The 13,031-nt window shown below is 39.4% G+C and overlaps 1 protein-coding gene across 1 annotated transcript in view; it reads right to left on the reverse strand.

The window, feature by feature from the left end:
- Positions 1–1,461: 1,461 nt before the first annotated feature.
- The window catches only part of LOC131680955 (uncharacterized), a 52,153-nt gene continuing 40,583 nt past the window's right edge, over positions 1,462–13,031 (reverse strand). The window contains exons 17-30 of the mRNA XM_058961669.1: positions 5,980–5,998; positions 4,514–4,586; positions 4,371–4,452; positions 4,219–4,313; positions 3,861–4,154; positions 3,540–3,801; positions 3,250–3,481; positions 2,614–3,195; positions 2,399–2,558; positions 2,289–2,337; positions 2,166–2,233; positions 1,977–2,107; positions 1,759–1,923; positions 1,462–1,697 (exon numbers count right to left, since the gene is read on the reverse strand). Coding sequence (XP_058817652.1) covers positions 1,524–1,697; positions 1,759–1,923; positions 1,977–2,107; positions 2,166–2,233; positions 2,289–2,337; positions 2,399–2,558; positions 2,614–3,195; positions 3,250–3,481; positions 3,540–3,801; positions 3,861–4,154; positions 4,219–4,313; positions 4,371–4,452; positions 4,514–4,586; positions 5,980–5,998 — 2,386 coding nt within the window. The 3' untranslated portion in view covers positions 1,462–1,523. The remainder of the gene's footprint in view (positions 1,698–1,758; positions 1,924–1,976; positions 2,108–2,165; positions 2,234–2,288; positions 2,338–2,398; positions 2,559–2,613; positions 3,196–3,249; positions 3,482–3,539; positions 3,802–3,860; positions 4,155–4,218; positions 4,314–4,370; positions 4,453–4,513; positions 4,587–5,979; positions 5,999–13,031) is intronic.

Genomic DNA, 13,031 nt, shown 5'->3' on the forward strand with positions numbered 1-13,031 from the left:
GGAGCGTCGAAAGTAAAATGGCTTCATGGCTGCCATGGATGAAGTGTGTTTCCGAGATAGCTGCGGAGAACTCATGAGCAAAAGAAAGCGGTGCGTCGAAAGCACAACCAAACTCCCCCACGAAGTAATACTTTAATGTAGTTCCGTGGGGAAGAAAATCGAAGAAAGAGTAAGGAGTGTTTTAGTGGTTATGCACGAAAGTAAGCCGCGAGTCTCACACAGGGCCAATATCCATGTGGAGTATACGGACGTGGATCTTCCATCGATTGCCCGTTTACACCGGTTCCCTGACAGGGACTTGAACTACTGCGAGCCCAGATTGGACACAAGTCAGTTTACAGTTCATCCGCTTGACGACAGCAATCACCATCGGTTCCAAAATTAGTAATGATGTCGGAATAGGAGAAGAGTTCAGGTTCTGCCGACTGACGCCGATGCGCCAGCTGTCGCACTTGCTGTGGCTCAGAAATCGTCACTTTTCATTGTGCCGTCCAACTCTGTGGAAGTTATCTGTGCTCTTGAGTTGGAAATGTTCCGCCACCCCTTCATCCCAACTGTCGAGGCCGAGCGCGATGCACAATTTGTTAGGTCCACTGTCACAGCAGCATCAGTGGCAGCGATAACCAAGGCCGCCTGGCGTCCAGTGGGACAAAGAACTGCCCACGTTGTACCTGACTTGTCTTGACCACAGATATTTTGGACCCATTGAAGGCTATGATAGTCGATGCTTTCGTTCGCCGTTGGCGTGGATGTATTGGGCCCTTTCAGCGCGTCGAAGACTCATTCGTTCGCTGCTAAGACCGGACCGATAGGAGGGAACCATGGATGCTGTCGCAACTCCAGTTACGCACAAGGCATGGGACGTCCTGGCCAACGTTATCGCGTGTTCTCCCCACAAACATGCGTTACATGTGGAACCGAACCGAACTACAACAGACAACTGGACAACTGCACAACTGAGCGAATGTAAACAATGCACTCTAAAACGAAACTGGGCAAAATTTGGTTGATTCCGATCAAGTTTGAAAAAAGTTACGCAAGTTTAAAAGTGTCGCAATAATTATCGACTTACCCTTTATCTGCACAACAAAATAATATTTTGATTTTGGCAAATGCGATAACGAATGACCTATATAAATAGTAGAGCATTTGAGAAAAAAAGCATCAAATGTTATGGAGTGTGGGCAATTTCGGATCGTACGTATACTGGAATGTCTGTACATATTCTTAGATTAATTAGCAGGAATGTTAGTTTATTGTTAATTTATAATTTACTGAAACTTATGTAATTAGGAAACCATCATAACAGAAACGCAGGGAAGATCTATTGACGATTTCTGAAGGCCAAAAAGAACCACATGGTTCATTTAAAAGGCACACTACTTCGTAAGTAGTTCCTGCTATGCTAGGGACCGAGATATAACCAATTGAAACCTATATTTACAATCAAGATTGGTGTGGTTTTGTTTGACCAGAACAGTTATTTATTCGATGCATTGATTTTTTTTATTCGAAGCCAATGATCACCAAATGCGACATTTTTTCGCAGGATTCATCGTACTACCCACGGGACACTGGAACACCTCACTGAACTCCTCCATATTACTAAGAACTCCAAGCACTCGAAATCTGGACGGACTATGTTCATCCTCCAGCAAACCTTTGGCAGCGCTAGGTGAAATGGCATCACAGTATTGCTGCAAAAAAACAATACGTGATTGGATTGGTTGTTCTCTAGCTTTGCGTAAGTGAACCTACATTTCCAAACGAGATGAACAATAGTTGTTCATGCGTAAAGTCCTCGAAACCCGGTAGAGTCGGCTCTGGACCGTGCTCCTTTGCAAACGATCGATAGGCCCAGAAAGCTTCACGAAGCCCTCCGTTATCAGCGATGTTCTCACCGAGCGTTAGACTTCCATTAACCTGTATTGGAAAGGTTAGCCATCAATGTCCCTCAATTGATTCCACGGACTTACATATGAATTTGCCAATGTATCGTAATAGTTACTGTATTGCTCGACGAGACAGTTTGCCCGTTTGTCGTACTCCTGAATCGTTTGGTTTGACCACCAGCGTTTCATGTTGCCATGTTTGTCGAAGTGACGACCTGTTACGGTAAATAATACATGATTATGATTCAGTTATTTAAGGTGACTGCAATTGACCTGAATTGTCAAACCCGTGGGTAAGTTCATGGCCTAGAGTCTCCCCGAGGGCTCCGTAATTCAGTGCTCTACAAAAAAGTGCTCAATTAATCTATCGGTATCTTGTGCTCGCAGCGTACTTACTCCAATCCAAGGTAGTAATACGGATACTGAATTATAGCAACAGGAATATCTACAAGATTCTTAGTTAGTTGAGCAAGACACACAAGACCATAATGTGATCCGGCACTCACAAATCAAATTCCAATGTTGAAGATTGTACGCATTCACAATCGCTGGGTTCAAATCTGAAAACCGATTGTTCTCTAGTCGCCAAGATCGCAATTTATCCGTGAGCAGAAAATGCATCGCATTGACCCAATTCTCCAGATGGCGACTCTCACTGATCTGCAACTGTAGTTAAACTTCAAGGTTAAGCTACTTCAACCAAAAACCCTCCAGTACCTACCCCCTCATAGTAACGCTCTAACTTGTCAACGTCCAAAATCCACTCGGGAAATCCAATGAAACTGTTCATCGCCTTGGACTTCTCTAGTGCCGCACATTTTGTGTGCGCATCCATCCAGTCCGTCTCGAGAACGATACGGTCGAACTGGTCCCGAATGTCACGTAGCATCCTTTCGACGCGGGGTTTCGTCTCGACAAAGAAGTTCCTATCGGAAACGGCATGGTTGACGGCTAATCCCAAAAACTTTTGCACATGCTCGGCACATGCCTCTTCCGTTTCCAAGTCGTTCAGTTCGTTGTGCACCAGGTAGCTGGTTACCGTCATCCAGACGTAGAGTTCGATGCGTGCCTCCGGCTGTTGAGATACAGCATTGATGAGTTTTTGTAGGAAGGCGATTGTTGCATTGTCGATCTGTAGCTCGTCTGTTAAGGTTGGTTTAACACCAGGTAGATCGGTGAACAGTACGTCCAGGTAGCGTTGCCATATGGGGAATGGTTTTCTCGGAGCCAGATACGAATCTGTCAAGTTCTGCAGCTTCTGCACAGTAAAGTGGTTCGGATCTTCTTCTTCGGATTCCGGTACCTGAAATAAAGAAAGGAAGTTGTTTTTTGAGAATTACCATCGATCAATACTCACGTCCGGAAGAGCTTGGCGAAATTCTATGAACTGCTCCGCTAGCGTTGATAATCTTTTTTCTATTTTCGTTGAGTTCATACTTGGCTTGACTGCCTCAACCAGTTGCTTCAACTCTTCAGCTATTTCTGGTGCATCGTCATCATCTTCCTCCGAATCTTTGTCATCGTACTCAACGTCATCGCTACTAGCTTTAGTAGGGCTTTTCGGTTTTAACCTAGACCACTCGTAGTATCTATCGGTAGAACAGTATCAACATCCTCAGCAAGACGTTAAGGATTTGCATCACTTACGGAAAGTTAAAATCTCCGGGCGCATAGAAGTACTCCAGAGTCAGCCTGTTATGGGTCTTGTCCAGATAATCCGGAACAACATCAAACCCTATGATAACATTTAGTCCTAACTTCCGTTGAATCTTGGCAACCGAACTGATCCAGTCAAATTTGAAATTCCGCGGAGTAGTTTTAGTGTAGTTTAACAGTGTGGGAATCGTGGGCAATCCGAATTCTTTCAGATACTTGGGAACTGCTTTGAACCCTTGTTGTTTACGGGCAGCTGAAAGTAATCTACCGTTAGCGGGCATGTTTTATCGACGAACTTAGCCACGTGATCACCGGTGTCCAGACACGCCTTATACATCGCCTTGGACTGCACAACCGGTTTCGGATCTGATTGGCTAACGTTCTTCTCCAGCTTTGCCATTATATAGCGGTATACGTTGTCCTGCCGTTCGTTGTACCAACTGTAGCTGGGATGTGTTACGGGACGGGGATGATCGTCGGCCCAGTTGCCGCACACGTACGAGTAGAAGTCCTCGCAAGGATCTACGGTCAGGTCCATGCTTTGCTGGAAGGCAGATGCCGACCGGAGGCATTCCTTGCTGTGACAGATGTCCGGTAGGGTACTTGCTGTTGGATAAACGAAATTGCGAATTGATTGTGAGACTTAGTATACGCGAATGCATTTGGTTACCGTAGTGGAAAATTAGGTAGATAAATGACGAGAGTAGTACAACGGCTAGCAGTAGAACGCAGATGACGAACCGACGGCAGATAACTCGGCAAGTACTGAAATGGAGGCGTGGCTTTTAAAGTAAACTGATGAACTATAGTCGAAATGCATACCTCTGTCCACCGTTGTTGACGGACGAAGAAGTTGGCCTGCGATCTCCTGAAACGTAACTCCGAGTGGTTTCTGTGTCTACGGCTGTAATAGAAGCAGGTTGAAATTTTCTTTGCGAGATGTCTTTTGAACAATTAATACCTACCCATGAACCTGTTATCTTCGTATTCCTCCATCCTGGAGGAGGCTAGATATCGTACAATCATTTTACTTTGCTGCTACTGAATACCTAATCAAATTGGTTCAGATTCATCTCACTGAAGAGTTGACGAAAGATAAAAATCAGCGGAGTTATTGGAAGTAGAAGCAGCAGTACTCAGCTCACTCTGCTGCTTCCACTTGAATCTGAAGCGGAAAATAGGTGAGAAGTGAAGATTTTCTGCAGCAATGATATTACTTGATTGTGAATTTCGTTCGAAAGTTTATAATAATGACGAACATGTTCTAATATCAATATCAATTCATGATTGCATGTTCGTTGTTCTTCTGATAACTGTGGTTATCAAGCAACACTCAACTCGCTTTAGTTAGTCATACCATTCCTCATCGCAAGGCACGTATCCGGAGCTCTCCGAAATGTTTCAGAAAAAATGATGTTTCTTGGCGGAGCTAAACAAACATGTGTTTGATGAAAAAATGTTGCAGAAGAAATTATTTGTATGTTTTGTTGTTTATGCATTAAATCTTCAAATTCATTACAAAGATAGTTGCATTTTTCTTTTCAAGATATTCTGTTCTATTGATAATGAACCGACGCAAAAAAGTATATCCACCATGATGTAGGGGAGACCGGAGCTGGTTGGCCGAGATCTGAATTTCTGTACTCATTCTTATTATACTTTTTGATAAACTGTTTGTGCTGTTATGAAGATTCAGCCCATATGAACACATATGTAAAATTTTTCACTGTTCGTTTGTATGTACTAATGTTGGTAGCCACCATCCTAGCTTGAGTCTTGCTCTGCATGCGGCTCCACTTAACAGTACGCTCAAATTTCGTTACCATTCTGCATTCAGCATACCGCTGTATGAAGGGCCAAAAGGGGGGTGGTGGACCCGTAGGCAATTACACCTACTCAGCATCCGCGGGAATCAAAGTCTCCTACCAACAATATGATCCAACAGATTGAATAACGGATTTTGCGATACTTGTTAAGCTTTTCACGGAATGGTTTGTTTGAAGAAGAGCACGTCAAATCTAATTGATCTATACGCAACAAATAGAAGAGCGTCGTATAACAGTTTTAAATTTTAAAACAAAACTGTTCTAAATTGTAAAACAAAACGCTCTGCTGGGGATGTGAATGTTTCAGTTCCAGTTCTACTTTGAAACTCCTAAATAAAATAAAACCTTCCTGAACATTACAGACACTCATAGTAATAGACCAGCGAAGGTACTTTTATCGAGCCAAACTGTCAAAATCCGGAGCCAAACGAGCATGACGTCATACAATGCAAACAAGCAGAATAAGTATCGCGTTTTTCTTTAAAAAATGTATTTTGTAATTCACAGTAGGCTTCACTTTTCACGTCCATCTTAGTATTTTACAATGTTATTTAGAAAGATATTTATTGTGTTCTACCTAACTTCTTAAAAAGCATTTTACTTACGCTCTTTTTCATCAACTTTCTGTTTTTGAAGAAATTGGATATTTTTTTGGTTTTCTTTATTTCTTGTTGCTCAGTATCAAACGTATAACTTCTCTTTTGATTCATATATTAAATCTCATGAAAAATTATTTTGATAAAAACAGAATACAGTCGAGCACGTTCAAGCTACAGATACTTTATACACATTCTAGCGAAGTGTCAAAAATTGCAGCCATACGGACTGTCAAAATTGCAGCCAAACGAGCATGAGGGTTTTGAGAGGGGAAGTACGAGATGAAGCCCATGCAAAGCTTATGGGAGCTTCCGTGATGCCAGTTTGCATTCAAGGTTGCTAGTTTTACTGTTTTTCTCTCCGCAAGTCTGTGATATAAAGAGTCTGTAGTTCGAGCTAGCATATTTTTGGGTGATGCCAGTTTAACATGCTTATTTTTATAGTTGCCAGCTTTGCGGTTTTTACATCCGCGAGTCTATTACTATGAGTGTTTATGTTGAACATGCCCTAAAAATTTTAAATTTTAACACTAGAACTTGCTGTCCCCAGCACGTTGTTTAAGTGGGTGTTCTATTTAGTTTAAAATTCATATCTTACGATGTCTTCAGCGTTAGTAACTCAAATTTATTTTTCCCCTAAGTGTCTGTGCTGAGTATACTCTCCATGTATTTAAAACACAGTTCTTAACGTGTTTTAAAATCAGCAATAAATAGAATGGCGTCGTATAACAGTTTTAAATTTTAAAACAAAACTGTTCGAAATTATAAAACAAAACGCTCTGCTGTGGATCTGATTGTTTCAGTTCCAGTTCTATTTTGAAACTCCTATATAAAATAAAAAGCTGCTGAACGTGCTCTAAACATTGTACATACCAGTTGTATCATCATACTTAAATTTCTCCGATTTCCGTACAAAATTACATATTCTGTCCAATTTCTTTTAAGTATTTGAAAAGAACATGATAAAAAATCACCGAAACTGAAAAAATGGCAATAAAATAACAGAAGAGATTTCATAAGGATTCTATTGAAAAAGTTATGCATATTTGTGGTTGACTTAGATTAAGGTCGCCTAAATATTAGAAATTCAACGATTGACTCAATTATGTTGAACCCAACTAAGAAAACTCATGTTTTATCAGTACCTAAGGTGGATATTAAGTTCATAAATAATGAGTTTGAAAATCACATCATACCGAAAACAATTGGCAGAATTGCCAACTTATATGGAATCCGTGTTAATTAAATATAAACACATGTCCAGGGACCATTCATAAATTACGTAACGCTTTTAGATGGGGAGGGGGGGGGGGGTGGTTGGTGCATGACAAATTGTAACATATACGGGAGGGGGAGTAAGCTAACGCGTTACGTAACAATTGTTTTAGAAGAATTTGCTACATAATAGGGGAGGGGGGCTAGAGAAATTTGTGGCTGTTTGTCATAGGAGGAGGGGGAAGTCAATTTTAGGCAATTTTTGCGTTACGTCATTTATGAATGGTCCCTAAGTTTTTCCGAGACATATTTTTGGAATAGGGAACCTGCGGCATGATGCAAACATCGGGCCTAAAAATCATTGTTTTACTCATGTTCGACAACATTTTCCATTTACTAGTTGTCAGTTGTCTTGACCATAGAATATAATTTTTCGTGCGATGAACCGTTTTTGATATTACTTGTTAGAAAAAAAAACTTTCTTGCTCATTAGGGTGGCTCAACAATAATTAGGGGATCCATGGGTTATTAAGACCGTGGGAGCAATTCAAGCCCCCTCGACTTCTCAGAAAATATGACTCTCTGACAGTCGTACACATTCGTGCAAGCGCTATTCTGGAACAATAATTTTGACAGATGAATCTCATATTGCAGTATTTTTAGAATGAAGATACAACGTGTTTCATTATTTTGCTCTTTTTTAAACAAAAAAAAATATAATGGCAAAATCGTGATTAAAGTAATAAATATAAGTAAAAAATAACAGGTAAGTAATAATCAGGACCTTTGACCGATAATTTTTAACATATCCACCTAAAAGGGCGATTTGTTTAGGTAGGTCCGAATAGCCCTGGGATAATTTTTTTCCTGGACAGGAAAATAATAATTTTTTAAAAGTAATTCAAAACGCTCATAGGGGGGGGGAAGGGGGTTGAACCCCCAAATCCCCCCCCCCCCCGTGCGCACGGGCCTGGAAGGGGCAATATTTGGAACTTTTAACGATTCTTATGTATTATTTCTATTTGTCGATAATATTAATTTATCTTTATTACTTATTTCTCTTGTATATTTTTGCTTATAATCATCAAAATTAACATAAAAATCAATTTTACTCAGAAAAAAGTTAGAATCTCACGTTTTCGAGAACAACCACGATTTTCAACAATAAAAGTAAGGTTACACTAGAATCCCTAATACCATTTTGTTAGGTTTTGAATGCCCTTCCCAGCGGTACCATGTTTTTGAAAATCGGACGTAAATTGATTCGTATTGCACACATTTCTTTACAAAAACAAAAGTTTACTCACCAGTGCCGGAAAAAGAACAAAAGTGCTCAAATTCAAATTTCTTTATTCACCCAGGGCAAATTGTATTATGTCCCCAACAAAAGGAACAACATTCGGTGAATATGCCCCACAATAATTAGGATGTATGCCCCTCTCGAATATTTATAGAAATATTTATCATGCGAAATAAAGATGAATCAATGTAGGAAACCTCGATTTACCTAACACAATTCAGTTTTATGGAAAGCTTCAGTGACCAGATATTTTCAGAATCACGATCTACGTTTCTGAAATATTTGCACAACTTGAGTAATAATAAGAAACTTTTCGCAAGAATTCATGACCTGGGTCATATTTCAAGTAGAGAATCAAATCAGAATAAATTGGCTCAATTTGTACATTACCCATGTAGTTCGGAGATTAGGCAGCACGACTCAAAAATTTTATGAGTTTTTTTGAACAATGTATTAGCTCTAAATTAGAGCAAAATCGGACAAGTCTAGCCACCGTACCAACGTGTTCAAAGATTGTATGGGACTTTTCGACACAGTGGCGTAGCCAGAAATTTGGTTTGGAGGGGGTTTTGACGAAAATCTTAGATTTTTCAAAAATGTTGGCGGGTACATTTGACATTTAGTCTGTAGGCCGCGATCGACTGGGTACTACCGTGTTCTGCAGTAATAGCGAAATGGGATGGTGTGAGCGGGCATGGGCGCTATAACCCTACCATAGCAGAACTAAATACCTGTCGCAGGTGTCAGTTATGTTGGGTGGCGGACTACGAAACAGGTTAGGTCAAGTTCAACTAGTGGCGCAAAAAACACCACTTTACTAACAAAAGCATGAGCTGAAAACTCACAACTTCGAAACCGTAGTATTGGATGAGCTTTGATATATAAGGCAGAAGGTGTGGAAATGCGGGGATCGAGCGACGGCACAAGAGCTGGGCAAAATGCGCCAACGCGTGATCAAGTGGCAGACGATCAGCGAAAGGATATGTGTAGTGTGGATCAAAGGCCATTTCTTCGACTAGAGCATTATCAATGTGCATTGACCTCACGAAGCCGAGAAAGATGCATTTTATGCGCAGCTGGAGCATGTCTATGATAGCTGCCTATGGCGGAATGTTAAACTCGTCATCGGTGACATAAACATCCTGATAGGCCGGGGGCATTGTATAAACCGGTTATCGCACAGGATAGTCTGCACACCTTATGAGGTGTACACATTATTTGTGCAGAAATCTCACGATTGATAAGTATATTATGACGAACACCTAAATAGCGAAGCAGTAGACGACAAGAGTATTGCAAGAATCAGCTTGTACACGCGCGCAGTCGACGACAGATTCCGGATCTACCTAAGATTCATGAAAAAATAGGACGGTTGAACCGCTGGCAATGATCAACTGTCAAGTGAGCTACTCAAACACAGAGTACAGGAATTGACTAGAGCACTCCACTGGGTGCTTTTGAAGATCTGGAAGGAGGAGATTTTACCGAAGTATAGGATGTAGGGAGTAGTATGCCCCATCTATAAAAATTGTGTTAAGTGGGATTTTTGCAACTAATTACCGATTAATCACATTACTGAACTGCCCTTGTATGCAAAGGTGACGTAAACGCCATCCAGTATATTTTTCAGTATATATACGAAAAAGTTAAATTTGTCCAAGGTGGCGTTGAAGTCACTTTTACATACTAGGATAGTAAAGTCATCTACAAGGTGTTCTCCCAAATTCATTGTTGCCGCCTATAACCGTTAGTAAGGGAATTCGTAGTGAAATATGGCCTATAATGCACAAATAGGGGAGACTGAGGAGACTTGATCCCCTTTTTTATTTTTCAGTCCAACTCCGTGGAATGATAAAAAACTATGTATTTTTTTGTAGTTTTATATTGTTTCTAGGGATGACTAATAATCATAAAAAATTACATGGAAATATTATACTGGACATGAGCTATGAGCATTTCTGGAAAACAACAAAAAAATGGAAAATTCTTAGATTAGTGGAGACTCGATCCCTAATTTGGGGACACTTGATTCCTTTATGAAAACGTGTTTAAAAGAGCATGTAGGGTAATAAGCCTATTTTTGCCCTGTTTCTACTATCATCCTACCCATCTGAAGCCTTTGGTTAGAGCAGCGTCTGCCATCTTTGCTCAACGCATTGACTCAAATGGTATTGCGATAATGGGGGTACTCGATTAGAGATTTTGCTGCGCTCAAACAGAATATTTTCACCATTCTCAAGACAATTTTGTTATTATATTGGCTCTTAATAAGAGGCGAATGACCGTAACGTTAAAATCTCTATAATCGAAATAAAAAAATGGACCTTAATAACAAATCAAAGAAGCTGAAATAACAAAATTATTATTGTAATAATGTGGTGCCAAAAGGGCAAAAACGGGTACATTACCCCATTCAATTTTATAAATGGATTGTAGTATTGATTAAATTGTTATGATTGAAGTTACTACATATTACGCATCTCTCACCTGATTTTTTTACGAATTCCCCAAATCTCCCTGCAATTATTTGAAAGCTGTCTTTATTATGGTTGAGGAACGTCAAATGTGGGATGAATGTTTGCTACGTATACTGTAGTAAACAATTACAGTTATGTTTCTTTACGATGAAGCGTTCATTTTTGACATTTTTTATGACAACAATGACTTCAATTGTTCTGGTGTGAATTTGGTTATTTTCAGTGGTGTGTATGAAGTATGGCGAAGGGGATCAAATCTCCACGAATTTGAAGGGATCAAGTGAACCCATAGCATCTATTTCAGCAAACTTTAGTAAAAATATAGTTGAACAAAAGAATCAGCTCAATCATAACGTATTCATATAATTGACATTCTCCTGTAATTCTGTATGCAAAAGTAGAGTATGTGGTGGGCGATTTTATCAATTATATAAAAGTTTGAAAATTTAGAAAATAAATCTTCTTCAGTTCTTCTGAGATTTTTTTTTAAATCGGTAAAAATTCGGTTACACAAAAGTCCAATTTCTTTTTTCTGTGTTAATGAAATTTATGTTTAGATAAAACTACGTAACTTTATAATATATTCGATTAATGTATTCTGATCCGCCTTTGAGTTACAATGATGGGATCAAGTCTCCCCGGGGATCAAGTCTCCTCAGTCTCCCCTACGGGTTGCATTCATATCTTCAACCAAGCTATTTTCAATAACATTCTTGAAAATGTTGCTGAAGACACTAAGCCTCGAACTAAATTTGATTGTAATTTGTAATGCATCCAACTGGAAAAATTAATCAATAAAATTATGCTGCTAAAGTGCTAAATACTAAACCTCCAAAAGCTGAGGGTTTCCAAATTATGGAATCTTGTCGCCATTCAATTCAATACCCAAATGTACATCATAAATAGCGAAAAACGTGAAAAATTTTAATTTTTTTTATTACCAATTTTAGCTAGTGGCACTTTATATAAATGCACATAAAAACCGATTTTGACCTGTTAGAGACAAGCATAAAACGCCATTTTTCATCAGTTCCTATGTAGGCGTTTTCATTGAGCTATTTTGCTTGATATTTACATGATTTATCAACTATAGGATCCTCACTAAAATATTAGTTACAAGATCCCATTCTCACAATTTACAAAAAGTCCCCATAACGTTTAAAACATTAGGTTCTCAATGTAATGAACAGATAATAAACTTCCAAAATTATTATTTGAATATTTAACAAACTAGTCAGCATCAAACTTTTTTTCTTCAATTCAAATATTTTGGTTTGGAGGGGGTTTTAACCCCCAAAACCCCCCCTTGGCTACGCCACTGTTTCGACAATTTAAATTGAGAAAGTGCACTATGTTGCATTTCCACCGCTAGGTGGCACTGTATACATCAGTTTATCACTGCAAGTGAAAATAAGAAAGATAATTTTATTGCCTATAACTTTGCCGAAGACTGCAAATCAATCCATCTTCTATACGAGAAGGTATAAAATATTTATTGAAGTGATGTCCGAGAAAGTGAAGTTCGTATGAATCGACTACTGATTCGCTACCATGTGCTGTTAGGCCCTATGCAAAATTGACTCGGACATCCCTTCAATAAACATTTAACAATTTCTCGTATGGAAGATGGATTAGTTTGTAGTCTTCGACAAAGTTGTAAGTACTGAAAATATCTTTTCTATTTTCAATTGCAGTGATATACTAGTGCATAAAGTGCCACCGAGCGGTAAAAATGCAAGCTAGTGGGCTTTCTCAATGTAAATTGCCAAAAAATACCATACAAGCTTCGAACGCGGTCCGGTAGCTAAACTGATTTGACTCAAATAAGGAGCGAACACTTGTGCATTTTTTTTCTTGTCACTCTAGTGGGCAACATGGGTATTATGGAAAAAAAGATCAGCATTTTGGTATATACGGGATACTTTCCGGGACGTTTTACCATGCGGGACAAGACCTTGAAATCCGGGACTGTCATGCCTAATCCGGGACGTCTGTCTGGTCACTCTATTTAAAGCCTACAATTGGCTAAATAGTTATTTTGCTGTTGTGCTTATAATAGGGCATACCAT

This window comes from Topomyia yanbarensis, chromosome 2 (assembly GCF_030247195.1).
Source record: "Topomyia yanbarensis strain Yona2022 chromosome 2, ASM3024719v1, whole genome shotgun sequence".
In the NCBI taxonomy this organism is placed as follows: domain Eukaryota; kingdom Metazoa; phylum Arthropoda; class Insecta; order Diptera; family Culicidae; genus Topomyia; species Topomyia yanbarensis.